Source organism: Podarcis melisellensis (assembly GCF_964234715.1).
Source record: "Podarcis melisellensis genome assembly, chromosome: 1".
Taxonomy (NCBI): domain Eukaryota; kingdom Metazoa; phylum Chordata; class Lepidosauria; order Squamata; family Lacertidae; genus Podarcis; species Podarcis melisellensis.
The window spans coordinates 118,883,825-118,900,042 of NC_138528.1; the positions used below are offsets into that span (position 1 = coordinate 118,883,825).

The 16,218-nt window shown below is 42.7% G+C and overlaps 1 protein-coding gene across 1 annotated transcript in view; it reads right to left on the reverse strand.

Annotated features, from left to right (window-relative positions):
• Positions 1-16,218, reverse strand: part of HIBCH (3-hydroxyisobutyryl-CoA hydrolase) — a 60,298-nt gene continuing 44,080 nt past the window's right edge. Inside the window, exons 12-14 of the mRNA XM_081895870.1 lie at positions 5,402-5,521; positions 3,855-3,888; positions 1-805 (exon numbers count right to left, since the gene is read on the reverse strand). Of these exons, the coding sequence (XP_081751996.1) occupies positions 690-805; positions 3,855-3,888; positions 5,402-5,521 (270 nt within the window). The 3' untranslated portion in view covers positions 1-689. The remainder of the gene's footprint in view (positions 806-3,854; positions 3,889-5,401; positions 5,522-16,218) is intronic.

Here is a 16,218-nt window from a genome sequence, read left to right on the forward strand (position 1 = left end):
TTTTCTATCAGATCTTATTTTTATGTACCGTAAATATTCAAACAGGTTTAATCAATTAAGTCATATATCAATAGCCCTCCAAAAATAAAATCATAGGTTTTCATGTATCTCACATGTACTGTCCATTCAGCGACAAATCAGCTCCTGACTCATCAGGACAAACTAGTTAGCTGTGGCTAAGATATCTTGGTTAGAACACTCTTTTTGTCCACTTCAAGTCTTTGGATCACAGCTAAACAGCTCATCCATCTGGATTGATTAAGTTTCCATACATTATGATAAAGGTAACTGTGATTATTTTAAATTCTTGTTTCATCTCATAAGCCACCTATAAAACATATTTTAAAGAAAGGCATATATTTTAAAAACAACCCAATATGCAGACAACGTTTAGTTGATTCAAGGATAATCTGAGTCTTTATATGAAATAATCTTGTTCATTTTACATGGAAAAGTAAAAATGCAAACACACAGGTGATAAAGCTCTAGGATGGATATCTGGCTAACCCCTGGATAGCACTGCCTCAACAATTCCCTCTAGACCAATATTTGACCCCAGTAATTGATACAACAGCAATGAGCATTTCACTCAATGCCAGTTATCCCAAATATGTCAAATTCAAAATTATTCATTAGTTGCTTTAAGTAAAAGCTAGAACTAAAAGAGGCACAGCATTAGTCCAAATCTTTTATAATTTAAGATCACCGCTTCCAAGAGACTTAAAGCATGAGTCCAAATATTCATCTGTTACTTCTTCCAAAACGGCTGGCTTCCACTTTGGAGACTGATCTTTGTCAATTATCACTACCAGAGAAAACAAAAATAATAATGCTCTCATTAAGATACCTTCCTTAATATTTGAAACAGGTGTTATCCTTGTGCCAATGAATATCGAGAACAAACTGTGATAGTACATCAGGATGTAACAGGTGGTCTGGGCATTCTCTACAGAGAATGGAGAAGTAACTATTGCTTTAACTCCTATCTCCAGGAATAGAATGGCTGAGAACGAAACAGTCAGCAAAAAAACCCAGCAGCCTATGATGCATGCATTGTAACGTTGAACTTCTGCCATACAAAGTGTCAGACCAAGTGACCACATGTTTTGATCCTTTTATGTTTCTTTTCAAAAACTTGCTATGCTTTGTGGGCATTAATCTTTCAAGTCCGTATCTGTGCAAAGGGCCCAAGGATCCTTGCTGATTTATGTTTCAAAAGAAAGTCAAACAAGACTTACAGAGGCCTCTTAGTTATGATACCTGCCACGGGAAAAGCGGGGAGAAGCTTCCCCCAAAATGTAAAATGTCACAACGCATTCACTGAAGGCTTCTTATGCTTAGGTAGCAAGGAAGACTCGTCTATCCAACACCAAGTGGGAGACCAAACCCTCTTTAAAGTGCACAGCACTCATTATAGGGGGCTGCACTGCTCTTGCCAAAGAATGGGGGAAATGTGACCTTCCAGTGCTGCTGCTCTCCAAATCCCATCTCAAAGGCCTCCCAGCTCTGCTGTATTATTAGATTATAAGACTGCCTGCCTGCCAATTGTCTGATATCACAATGATGTCAAGTGACCCGTTTTCCTTTGGCGAGGAATTTGAAATCAAACTGCAAAGGCACGAGGCTTTTCATGCGCCAGTGATCAGCAGTGCCTGCAAACCATGCTTTTGGCTGAGTGAGCCGCATCTATACCTGCTCACATCTGTCATATATAACATCAGGTAGAGGGCAGGTAAGTATGGATTGGCCAAAACAGTCTTGCGGGCCAAATGGGGAAGCCTGGCTGGCTGAATTAGGCTCACAGGTTGAAGGTTCCTCATTGCTGTATCAATGTACATTAAAATCAAGTGCCAATAACTTCATTGTGAGGGGAGGGGTTTTACTAGCCAATCTTCCTCGCATGAGCACAGTGTAATAAGGTTAGAAACTGTACTGACCTAGTGACGATTTGAGAGTGAAAGCCGACACTTATAACCCTAGTTTGGTAGCAGTCAACCTTCAGGTCAAAAAGAGCCAAGCTATTCAAATAGAAAATGGATTATCTACAGCTGCTCTGAATGTTTATTTCTCAGTCAGCACTTCACGGGGCTATGCAGATCAGCACAACAAGTAATCTGGTTCTGCCCTCTGTCTGACTCCTAGATGGTTTTAATAACCTGGCACATTAGCAATAAGAATCACAGTTATTGGTATTTCTGTCTGCTTTGAATGAGGACTCCAGCTTCCATCTTGTCACTGCTTGCATTCCACCCCCCCCCTTTTAATGGCTAATGCAGTAAGTTACATGCTAGTAGCCTGAAAAGTAGAGCAACTGCATTAAAAACACTTTCATTATTAATCTTTAACATAAATACTTGCACATAATTTTTTGCTTTATCCACAGTTGGTAAGCAGATTGATAAACTTAGCAGAACGGAAATTAAAATAAAATTCAAAGTACAGTGTATCCTGTAACTATGTCCCATTTCCTCATTTGGGTTAGGCAATCTCATCATCAATGTATGTTTGCAAAGCAGAGAAACTTATAAACACCCCGCACACCACAAGCAATCCTTCCTTCAAGCCTATTTTGGGTGGGGAGGGCCCACGTTAACTGTGCTGGCAGGTTCTCCAGCCCTATGTCCACAATTCATCTTGGGGGGAAATCTGAGGCTGAGAAGAGTTAAGGGAGTCTTATTTCAGAAAGAGTTAAGAATTAATTAAAACAAATTAATTGGGTCGTCTGCTTATTTCTTAGAATGACTGGCCATGTAAAACAATGGCGTAAGCAATTCTGCCTGGAGCACTCAATACCTGTTTTAACATCATTAGTCTTGGCATCGTTAAAAAGTTAAACTGTACGTCAGGTGGATAAGGTCACTGAATATTCACATTTCACAACTATTCTAGAGAAATTTGCGACTCAAGACTGCTTACTGCATTTGCTGTGGGACTTCATATTGGTGCAATTTCTGAAAGAACTGCACTAGCAGTTCAATCTCATTTTTAAAATAAGGTCCAAAAGCATTTGACCGATGTTCCTAAACAGAGCAATCCAAGTCAACACTCTGGCTGGTATTAGCATTCAAATCTCAGTTGCCTGCCTGCTTCTGCTTCCCATTCTCGTCTGCCTTGCATGAGCAAAGAGGCTATGCAACAAGAGTGCTTCACTGTGCCCTTTCTCCCTCGAACAACATAGGTGTCTTGAAATATAATAGTTAAGGAACAGCAAAATGCAATTTTAGTGCTACAAATACTGAGTCCTGATAACTGTTACACCTTTAGTTTTGTCCCAGTGTACGTTCAATCGGGAATGAAGACCTCCAAGTAGTCCCTTGTCACTGGTCTGTGATGCAGTATTGAGAGTTGTGCTGGCATTCTGATGAGTTTACTAGGAGCCGGGCATCTAACTCAACTAACTGCCATCAGCCTTACGTGATGCTGGGTTCTAGATTAACTGCGCCAAGCCTGCATGCCTTGGGTTAATCTTTCAGGATGCTTAACTCACAAAACATTGTGGGCGACAGCTGTCACTAAGGATGAAAGGAGAACTTTAAGTGAGAGAGTATGATGGCTGCAGTTCACCACAAAATAGAGACTATAATAAGGCAAATTGCTACCCACAAAGCAAGGATTCAGAGAGATACCAAATAGACTTGGCATCTAAAAAAACAAACCAGGCCTGGGGATTGCAGGGGTCAGGAAGCAGGTTTTCTAAGTTTTGCAAACATTTTGCAAACCTTCCTACAAAGGTTTGCAGCACAAGAAGTCAATGTCAAATGGGCTACTACTTGTCTACCAACAATACAAAAGCAAAAAAAAGGGGGGGAATGAAAGCTAGGAAGTTGAAATGGCCTCTCCAGCCTCTACTTTACCTGCTCGGACGCCTTCATAGAAGTCATGGCCTCGCTGGAAGAAAAAATAACTCATCATAATACAGTAATTCCCTAGCACACTTTGAGATATCCTATATTTTGCTCCTATTGCAATTCAAATTCAAATTAATGTAGTCTAGATAGCACATGTAAGCCAAATTTCAGCATGGTGTTCATTTATTTAAATTATATCCCACCTTTCTCCCAGTGTAGGATCCAAAGCAGCTCACAGCACCCAAGGTCTGACTGAACAAAAAAGTCTTGGCTTGCCAGTAAAAAGAAAAACAGAGAGGAGAGCCTGGGCTTATGTGGAAGGAAGTTCCACAATCTGGGAGCAGTTACTGAGAAGGCCCCCTTTACCAAACATGTCTGGGAAGCTGATGGGTCTAAGAGAGCTTCATAGGTCATAACCAGCACTTAGAATTTTGCTGGGAAATGGACAATAGCTAGTGAAACTATTGTAACTAACAGTGTAACTACTGGTCAGCAATCTGGCTGCAGCATTTGGGGCTCACTGCAGTTTCCAACACTTTCCACAAACAGTGCATTACAATAATCCAAACAGAATGTAAGTCTCACCACTTCTTTAGCATTAAATATAAATATTTGCAGCATCAAATCTATTTTAATAAATGTTTCCTATACCCCAAACGTGCCCTTGGTAACTAGCTAGTGAAGAAGCGTCTCCACCCCCATCATTCTGCCTGGACACTGAGGTCCAGTGCCAAGGGCCTTCTGGCAGTTCCCTCACTGTGAGAAGCCAAGTTCCAGGGAACCAGGCAGAAGGCCTTCTCGGTAGTGGCACCCACCCTGTGGAATTTCCTCCCACCAGTTGCCAAAGAGAAGAACAACTACCAGACTTTTAGAAGACATCTGAAGGCAGCCCTGTTTAGGGAAGCTTTTAATGTTTAGTAGGTTATTGTATTTTAATATTCTGTTGGAAGCCGCCCAGAGTGGCTGGGGAAACCCAGCCAGATGGGTGGGGTATAAATAAATTATTATTATTAATTATTATTATTATTATTACAACCACTACTGAATTATTTCTGGATCTCCTCCTCCTCAAATGCTGACATCTCCTTTGGAGAAGGGGCAGAGAGAGAAATGTACCACCGTCTGCATTCCCAAGTCTCTTTCCCCCCTTTCTCGAAGAATGTTCTATAGATAAGTCGTCTGATCTTATTGAACAATTTTTAAAAAAATTCCTCTAACCATTCTGTGCCATAAAAGCGGAATAAATCTGGAATACAAAATCGCTGGAAACAAATCCCTGGAAACAAAGCAATGGACTGAAGTGGCACAGACACCATTTGGCATTATGCAGATTGTCAGAAGATGTTAGTCATACTCAGAGGAGACTCACTGAAATCCAAGGACTTAAGGCCATTGATTTCAATGAGTTTACTCTGTATGACTAAGTGTTGGCTATTACTCAAACCCTGAGCACCAAGATAAGCTGGAATCACCCTTCTGAACCAGGAAGCTAGGTGCATGACCCTATTTACCTGAGTTATGAATGCATGACACTGCTCTGTAAGCTGCCTTACCATGCAAGCTTGGCTCAGCCTGTACTCCATGGTGAACACATCCTGCAGGCTCAGGGAAGCTCCTTCTCTAAGCTGCCTCAAGGTCATCTTTAAAGACGTTGGAGACATTTTTGTAATGGTCTGTGGAAATTAAAAAAAAAAACATTTCCAAGGTAAATTTTCAGTTTAGGAGGAGCTGCACGTCGCAGGAACCCGGAAACAAAGAAGACTGCCTTTCCGCGTTAACGCTACACAAGTAATTGTAAAGGTCACATAGTATGTGATAGTATAAGTTCACTAGGTGCGCTGTTCCCTTTCAAAATACTTGACCGGAATAAATCCAACCAATGTTTCATTCATGAAAGGTAATCATTGTTCTTTGACATTCCACATACACCCCGCCCCCAAATTAAGAGATGGCACTTCTGAAGAGTGACACTGAATACTTCTCAAAGTTCTCCTACCCTCCCTTCTAAAGCTCTTTGTTCCATTATTATTTTTCTCCTCCTGGTGGGCTTTGAAAATGCTGAAACTATACCCACACCTTTAGACAGGTCTTGGATCCAGTCCTGTATAAAACTGGCAAGAGGGCCATTTCACAAGAAATACAAGATACAGCAGGCTAGAGCTACTAGTTAACAGACTTCTACGATCATGTTGGTTTACATACCTAGGACTGGGCATTTCCAATTACCATATTTTTTTGCTCTATAAGACTCACTTTTTCCCTCCTAAAAAGTAAGGGGAAATGTGTGTGCGTCTTATGGGGTGAATGCAGGCTGCGCAACTATCCCAGAAGCCAGAACAGCAAGAGGGATTGCTGCTTTCACTGCACAGCGATCCCTCTTGCTGTTCTGGCTTCTGAGATTCAGAATATTTTTTTTCTTGTTTTCCTCCTCCAAAACCTAGTTGGGTCTTGTGGTCATGTGCGTCTTATAGAGCGAGAAATACGTTAACTGAATTTGCACTGTTCCCATTTTAGAGGCTCTGCTTGCTCTTTGAACTAAATGACTACAGTGTGTCTTAATATCAGGTTATGTATTATTATACATTTCTTACATTTATATCACACCTTTCCTCAAAGCAGCTCAAAGTGGCATACTTGACTCCCTCCTACCCTCTCCACTTTATCTTCACAGCAACCCTGTGAGGTGGGTTAGGCTGTGTGACAGTGATTGGCTCAAGGTCACCCAATCAGCTTCATGGCTTAGTGTGGATTTGAATCCTGGTTTCTGGTCCAGGTCTGCTCCAAGTCTGACGCTCAGAAGAAGTGTGCATGCACATGGAAGCTCATACCAATGACAAACTTAGTTGGTCTCTAAGGTGGTACTGGAAGGATTTTTTTTATTTTCTTTTGACTACGGCAGACCACCACAGCTACCTACCTGTAGCTCTAGCCAATAGAAAGCTTGAGGATATAGCCTTACAAAGGGCTGTACACTTTTTTTTTGTTATCAAGAGCCAAAAGGTTGTTGGAAGAACTACTAAGATGTATACCACTGTGAGCACTTAGGAAGAAAAGCTTTCTAGAAGTATTAAAGCCTAGATCCAGAATGCTGCACAATTAGTTCTGTGTGTCCCCTGAGCACATCTTAAGTAGTTCTTTGGATTTCTGCCTATGTATCATTAATTATAATTTACTACTACTTTATTCAGTCATGTGACACAGCCAGCACATCTGACTACTAGTGACATAGCCTAATAAATCAAGTTTGTTTCCCCGTTTGCTGTGAAAACATGTACATCATGAATCAAAGCTGCTAAAGGAAAATCATACATTTTATTTATGAGAGGAGAAAAGCTGTGGGTGTGTGGGTGTGGCTGAATTTTTTCAGAAAATGAGATATTGTCTTTATCTGGGGAATCTCCTTTAAGGGGATAAGTAGAGGGACATTCTGGAAGTGGAAAGTTCCCATCCACAGGACCAGGATGAAGAAAGCTGAAACAGGCCTCAACTGGGGGACTCCCTACCCTCACTCAGGAACAGCAAAATATTAGAACATGGAACTTTTAGTGAAGTACCATTTTTCTGCTCCATAAGACGCACTTTTTTCCTCCTAAAAAGTAAGGGGAAATGTCTGTGCGTCTTATGGAGCAAATGCATGGTCTCTGGAGCCGAATTGCCCAGGGGTGAAAAGCAGATCGTGCTCTTTTTTAAAAAAGAGGGAAGTGGGTGTTGAAACAATGCTGCTAAGCAGCTGATTGGCAAGAGATTGGAAGTAGATAAGGGATGCTAGCGATAAAGGAGGCTGCCTGGGAGGGGGGAGGTAAAGACAGTGAACTTGTAAGGAGAGGAGACAGGAAGACTAAAGGAATGAGAGGAGAAATTAGAAGAAAAGGAGGAACAAAACACTGCTCCAGTTAAGGAAAGTACACTAAGGCAAACAAGAGGGACAGGAGTGTTGAAAGGAAGCAGCTGATCGGCAAGCAATAGGGGAGGGAGATAAGGGACGCTAGAGATAAATGAGGCTGCCTGGGAGGGGAGAGGTAAAAGCCCATGGATTCTCACAATTTTTGCATTGGGCTACCCCAAACTCACTGTCAAATCACATATCATGTCTGTGGCCACAGCAGGAACCACAAAAATCATACATCCACCGTTTTGTTCAGAATATTTTTTATTCTTGTTTTCCTCCTCTAAAAACTAGGTGCATCTTATGGTCAGGTGCGTCTTATGGAGCGAAAAATACGGTAGAACAAGATACCTATGCGGGAAACTACACACCTAAGAATTTTTAAAACGAGTGGGAAAAGAATGTTTCTCCGCTAATATTCAGAAAAGTCACCACTTAAAGAAATATCTTCTCTCAAGGTATGGGAAGAGGGAAATTCTGGGGTATGCCATATACAAAAGAACCCCCAAGAGGGATAAACTGATTCAGTTGATGCCCCAAAAATCCTCTGGAGAAACTCTACAACCAGAGGCTGCAAGATTGGTTACTGACAAAGGTTGAATCCTGAATACTCAGCAAATGAATGAAACTTCTCTCAGGCAACACATCTTCTTGCATAGGAAAATGACACCATGATGCTCCTGCAGGACTAGAACTTCCATACGAAAGGGCAAGACTTCTGCTAGCAGCATCTTCATACTTCTTAATTCAGCTGGCTAGCACTGTTCAAAACCTTATCCTTCCAGGGAACCTGGCCTATGAGAAACAAAATGGACTTTCAGCATACAACAAGGAATGCGCTCCATTTAACATTTGTCTCCTGGAGGAGAGGAGTCAGAGATGAGCCTTGGAGACCAAACTGGGTTTCTTCCTTTCAGCCTTTGTCTCAACTGGCACTTCCTCCCCAACTCTCCTAGCTAGGGAGAAAAGAGACTAATTAAGAGGATAGTCGGAGCAGAGGAATGAAGTACTGCCTTAAGCCTGCTTCCTAGCTGAGCCAGGAACAGAGATCAGGGAATGACTATCCTCTCTTGCGTAAGACAAATTAAAAACTTCACTGCCTCCTGATCTTAAGGAAGGTGACTTGCCCCTCTGCTTATGACAGGAATGTAAGAAACGGAGAGAAACTGGAAAGATCCAAGCAGACAGCATTCAACATTGAAAGATGCACAAAATGGGAACTGGCAGATGGTGAGTTTCACCTATTGCTGCTGTTTTCAATGGGGATATTAAATACTTAACCCACAGGGGCAAATGGCAGATTTCCAACCAGCCTCAGCATCAAGTGTGTTTCTGGCTCCTGATCGCGCAGAGCTCTCCCTCCCTCCAGACGCCAGCGGATAAAAGCAGTGACCCATTTTGCCTGTGTCCTTACATCTGCTAACTCCCGCCAGCACTAGCAGCACAGTTCTGTGCCTCTGGTTTTGTATACATGAATCACCACCAGCTGGCTTGATAGCAAAGACAAGGAAAGAACAAGCACTGGGGGGAAACAAACCCCAGTTAACAGCATCTGCTTCCAACCTCTCTTTACGTTCCAGTTGCTTCCTAACCAGGAATTTTCAAAAGTCATTGATGAGGAGCATGTATGTGCTATATCTTCATGTCTCAAATCAGGAAAGTATTACCAAGCTGTGCCAAGTGGTAACTTGAGGTAGCTGCAAGCCTGTCCTACGCATTGTCTAGAGTTAAACCCCTAGAGGCCTGCATATAATGTGGGATGGAGGAAGTTGGCCGCAACCTGAGAATGCTGCCCCACCTCCAAAAAAATTGCAGTACAAGCTCAGGCCTGGGGAATGAGCTTTAAGGGCTCTGTGGTGTTTACATCAGAAGAGCTCTCAAATTCTCCAGGTCAAATAAGACTTCTGAGTTTACCACCACCCTGGAAGTCAAAAACACCCAGTGGAGGGCAAACACTAACCCACCACTGAAGGTTGATGGAGGAGAGAATCTTCTGCAGTCAGCTACTATTCCCCCCCCCCCCAAGCTGTTTGCAGGAAAATAGCCTCTTTAACTCTCCCTATTGAAATCATTGGAAACGTCGTTTCACTGATTGTCCTTAGAATAACAGCACCCAGGCAGGACTTTCTACCTCCCTGCACCCAGCCACAGTTTTCCTAGGTGCAGTCTTCCAAAGCACCCCATGCGAGAGGTGGGAAAACTGTGGCCCCCAATGTTTCTAGACTCAGACTCCCATCAACCCTAGCCAGCATGGCCAACAGACAGGGAAGATGGGAGCTGTAGTCCAACAACATAAAGGGGGTAAAGGGAATAAAGGGAACCCCTGACCATTAGGTCCAGTCGCGGCCGACTCTGGGGTTGTGGCGCTCATCTCGCTTTATTGGCCTAGGGAGCCGGCGTACAGCTTCCGGGTCATGTGGCCAGCATGACTAAGCCGCTTCTGGAGAACCAGAGCAGGGCACGACACGGAAACGCCGTTTTCCTTCCCGCCAGAGCGGTACCTATTTATCTACTTGCACTTTGACGTGCTTTCGAACTGCTAGGTTGGCAGGAGCTGGGACTGAGCAACGGGAGCTCACCCCGTCGCGGGGATTCGAACCGCCGACCTTCTGATCGGCAAGTCCTAGGCTCTGTGGTTTAACCCACAGTGTCACCCGCGTCCCTGTCCAACAACATAGGGTGGACCAAATTTTAGCCACTCCTGCACTCCGCAATTTTGCAAAGGGGTTACTCTGAACAGCTGCAACCAGGAAAACAGGCAGCAAACTTGGATTGGTTCAGAAATTAGCCGAGCCTTTTCTCCATATTTGGAGGGAAATGGTTTGCCTCATTTCCGAGCCCACATGACGTTAAGTCAGGGGACGTTGGCCCATCTCTGATCTTTACGATGTAACATCCACACTACTTTCCAGGGCAAGGGATCCCTGATGAGTTAACAAGTTTGAAAACTTCCAGTATGCAGAATCCCGAAGAGGTTCCAGGTGGAGGGATCTAACGGTAGACAGGAAGGAGAAAAATGCTGAAAGCGAAAAGAGCATCAGTGGTAGGTACACTGTAGAAAAGTGAGTCACTGAGCCTTAAGAACATATGACAAGATTACTGGATCAGGAGAGTGACCCACCTGGTCCAGCATCCTGTTTTCATAGTGGCAGCAGACCAGATACCTGTGGAAAGCCTGCAAGCTGGAGATGATCACGGCAGCAACATAACAGAGATATTGTGCCAAGAGGAAATGATAAAGACTCTCCTTCCTGCAAGAGAGGGGAGTGGTTGTGGGCGGGAGCCTGAGCACCGCCCCTAGCAGGGGGCATTAGCCCCCTGCCTCTGCCTCACCTGGCGGGCGCCCACGCCCCTCGGCAGGCATCCAACCAGGTGCCTCAGAGGGGGCGTGTTCAGCAGCCTTTTGCTGCGGCGTCAGCCTCTCCCCAGCTTCACTCTTCGTCCTTGTGTATTCATTTCACATTGCGGGGGTCGGGTCCTCGAACCACAATCAGGCCTAGCAAATGAATGCAGTATGGAGAAAAAAACTGGTCAGTCAGTGGAACATAAGGAAGACTGGAAGCTACCCAGAGAGAATGCATCTCTCAAGTGAGATTAGTCTGCCTCCTACAGCACTGTGCTGATAAATGCTTTCTGCTGGGCGAGTTTGAATTCTGGCGAGAAACAGCATACCAAGTTTAAAAACCCCAGCACACACCAAGTGGGGGGACGCTCTGAAAATTCAGCATGCGAAGCGTTATCCAGGCACACAGGAACAATCCAATCACAATACTTGGTCAAACTGCATATCCCAATTCCCGCTTCCCCTCTCATTGAGGAAAGAAGCATCCGGATTAATGACAGATGAACAGCTGTGGTTTCAAGGGAGGGGTGGAACTGAAGTTGCCCCAGATTAAAGAATCCTCCTGGAAAACAGCAGCTTTACTAATCAATGGTTTCTTCTGTTTACAGTGTTTATTAACTGAAAGATGAAAGCTAGGAAACTCCTAGGACAAAGCTACAATACGTGAGAGGAGTAGCTTGAAGCAAACAATACTATCACATACCCTTGGTTCAGAAAAATGCCTCCGTGGGGGAATATGACTGGAAAGCCTCCAAACTGCCAAATCCCTGCAAGCTTACTCAGTAATGACATCATGCTGGCTGTCATCCACCAACTTTTGTCAAGCCAAAAACTCAGCTTTACATTTTCCAGTCCAAAATATTTACAGTGACATTCATTTCTTTTTAGCAAGCAACTGAATTCAAGTCTGGAGTGACAATACATAATGTGTTATGGGCGACCAAGGAAGCTTAAATTTTTAAAAAAAGCCTGGGCAATGGTAATACGAATTTTATTCACTTGCCTCATGGTGGCCACTTATAAACTCACAGAACAACAATTTCGTCTACATTAAGCAGCGTGACGAATTTTATCAAATCTCTTGTGGGGTATATAGTAAAATCCTCATCTGGCTGGATGTTGGGAATAAACGGATGCTGGCTCTGCACCACAGCGAGTTTAAAAACTGGAATAAGCATCAGCATCTAACTTTAAGGTGACATTATATAGAAACCACAACATGTCTACTCAAAACTAAGTCTCTAAGTGGGTATAACAGGAACGAGAGAACGATCCCAACTCTGCTTAGCTCACGTATATAAAATTGTTTTTTAATATCAATGCCATAGCTATAACTGCTAGCTCCTGTAGTGAGCACACACATATCCAAGCATTGTACGAACTATTATCTTTCACAGTGGTTGTAACTTCTCAAAAACACCATATATACAAACCAAATCCCAATATTGCTACTCCACTTAATGGCATTATCCTTTGCATGAGCCGGTCTACAACCAGTGCCTTCAATTATATTTCAGCTGTACACAAGATAAAGAATTATACCACTTGACCTACTGAAATAAAAGCCCCAAATAATACAGAGTGGGGGAGGCCCCTTCAGCATGTAAAAGTCCTTGCCTGGGGCTCCCACTGATGGGATTCATTAGTTCAATCCGACCCACTGTGTTTTACATATCTATAAAATCATTGTAATAATTTATATGAGTCTATAAAGGCACTGTGGATTTTTAGTAACTGCTCCAAATTCCATCCTATGTTGAGGCTAGACAAGTCTCCACTAAACAGAATCACGACCTTCTCTTTAACAGACTGGATTTTCTACAATTCTCTTCTTATGAGGATCCTGACACACTCCTCCTTGCTTACATTTTTATATCCAGAGAGAATTTTGGAAAATCTGAAAGAGACCTCTTGACGGCTACTGCTCCTTGTTACCCCCCAGTTTGTTGGTCTGTTTATTTTACTTTAAATTACTTTTATTCGGATTGGTTTGTTTTAGCCTATTGCTAATTGTATCAGCAGTATTGGGTGAGCTTTCAATACCAGCAGCACATATTTTAAAAGACATAAATTAATAGTCTTTATACTGCTTCCAAACAAAATTTGATGCAAGTGAAGTATAGACTCAGATAGATAGTTTTGTTATGTTCTGGACAGCCAAGGGCAAAAACATCACTGTTTCTCTACTAAGGTGCATGTTTGAAATTAGCTCAGGTGTCAAAAATTTATGTGATGGCTTTCAACACTTCTTATGTGTCACCAGAATAAACCATATTTCAATATACACTGAACAAACTTATTTTATAATAATTCCAGGAAGTTCAACACTGCTTTTAAACTAGCCACTCCAACCCAAGTCTAGTCACCATTTTTGAAGGTATTTAGATGTGACAAGTAGTTCTGAAATGGGGATGCTACACAGATGGCCTATTTCTGCACAAATCAGATTTGCACACATGGTTCCTGATCCAGCCACTGATCCATGAGTCAATGTCCTTAAATAAATCAAGGCCAGTGGCCACTACTTACAAACAATACCGTGCATTCATACAAAATATGTACCTTTTTGCCCACACTTTAGTTTTCAACTGGATTTTATTGCAAAGGTAGAAAGCAATGCATATATTCCATTACCTGTTATATTTATCAGTGACAACTATATTGGGGAGGAATAGCATTATTATATCAAGCTCCAATTATTAACTTCTGCTTTGTTTGCGTAAAACTACAGCTGTTTTGATTAACAACTCGGTGTGTGTACACAGAGAGAAAGAGAACAAACTTTGCAGGCTTTTATACTTTTCACTGGGGGGCAGCAGGAATGACCTCCAGTTTCAGCACCTTTGTTTTAGCAAAGCTACATAGAATCATAGAATTGTAGAGTTGGTGGGGTCACAAGGACCATCTAGTCTAACCCCCTGGAATGCAGGAATCTTTCACCCAATGTGGGGCTCAAACCCACAAGCCTGAGATTAAGGGTCTCATGCTCTACTAACTGAGCTATTCATCACCTCATTTTCCTAAAAACAGGGGGTGAGAGCCTGCATGTTACTGGCTCTCACCCTCTGTACTGTTAATGGACAGTAAATAGGACTTAGGCTTACAAACTGCATGGCTTTGTCTAGACGTGGATTTAAAGGTATCACCATCTAAGTTAATTAGCATCTGCTAAAAGCCAACTTTTATTTTGAACTTGAACTGACTCTACCCACCTGATCCAATCTCAGACCTTCTCTACGGTAAAGAAAGGGTTATTTTAGAACCAAAGAGTAATTCATTGTTGACATGTGTAAATTAATCGAAAACTAAGTTGGAGTGAACCTCTATAAGCTACAGGGAGGCTAACATTCATTCATTCATTATTATTTTTCAATTGTAGAGTTTAAAGGTGCTTTAAAGGTGCTGACCTTTAAAGCCCTAAACGGCCTCGGCCTAGTATACCTCAAGGAGCGTCTCCACCCCCATCATTCTGCCCAGACACTGAGGTCCAGTGGCGAGGGCCTTCTGGCAGTTCTCTCACTGCGAGAAGTGAGGTTACAGGGAACCAGGCAGAGGGCCTTCTCGGTAGTGGCACCCGCCCTCCCATCAGATGTCAAGGAAATAAACAACAATCTGACTTTTAGAAGACATCTGAAAGCAGCCCTGTTTAGGGAAGTTTTTAATGTTTGATGTTTTATTGTGTTTTTAATATTCTGTTGGGAGCTGCCCAGGGTGTCTGGGGAGACCCAGCCAGATGGGTGTGGTATAAATAAATAATAGTAATTTGTTATAATTCAAGTAAGCTATATTGGCCGAATGCAACACACACATACATCCCAGGAAATGCACACGCACCCCATTTGTTAGCCAAAGGACTACAGGGTCACTGGGAAGTTGGAGCATCTGCCTCCCAAGAAGAGCAATGTGGCAAGGAGGAGACTAGCCTAGTCCCATCCAGCATCTATCCAAGCAGTTGCACAAAGCTTGTTTGTTTCTCCCTTGCTCTGGGACTGCGGAAGTACAGGAAAGGGCCCTCAAGCCCAGGCATAGTCAAACTCAGCCCTCCATATGTTTTGGGACTACAACTCCCATCCTCCCTGACCACTGGGCCCTGTTAGCTAGGGATGATGGGAGTTGTAGTCCCAAAACATATGGAGGGCCGAGTTTGCCTATGCCTGCTCAAGACCTTCCTACAGCCAGCAGAATAATGGCTGCTGTGTGCATACACACTTTGTTTGTTCCACTGTGTGCTGCCTTGTTATGTTGTGAGCTGCACTGAGGATCAAAAGGCAGGGTATAAATCTTCAAAAAAGGTCAACAGAAAATCAAGGCCATCAAAACATTAGTGAAGTCTAGGAATTTTCTTATCAGCAATTGCAGAACAGAAGGGCTTGAGAACAAGAAGAAACAGGCAGTAGCTGTAAGTTAATCATTACCTAATCTATATACTGTGATATAACTTTTGGACACACAGAATGTGGATTCTTGGAGCAGGTTACGGGACAAGTATTCACCTGCTTGATCTCCATTATTTCAGCTTCAGAAACACCATCCAGCAGGGCAACACTGAGCAAACGCTGAAAACCAAATCAGATGTGCTGATAGTTTTAAAACACAGCCATGAATGTTTCCCCCTCTAACATACCAAGTCTATATCCAGCAGTGTTTCTACACCTGCTGCCTTCGGCTGTGCGATTCAAGACAAACAGCAATTTCACACCTGTGCCATCAACAGATGTTTACACATCTTAATAGATTCTGCCACCTAAGCCAAGTAAAAATCTGGTGCCGCAGCTACTTTTAAAAACAGCCCCAAATTTCTCAATTGTTTGAATAAACGCCATTTGATTATGGAAGAGATTTAAAATTTCATGCTGCTCTTTTCAATTAAGGAGGCCCTTGATACCTCTGAACAGGTCCATACTCATTTTCAACAACTACATTCAAAAGTCCTTGATCCAGATCGAAACAGATTCCTCTCTGCAAATGCACCTGACTAAATAAACCTAAACACTCAAAACACTTATTTTAAGTTAAAATGAGTACTTCAATTTGGTTATACTTATAGTTTCCGTGGGTCAAAATTAGTATAATACAAAATCTAAACATTAAAATGTTAGCGAATGTATGCCTAACCCGAAGCCATATAAGTTTCTATAGAC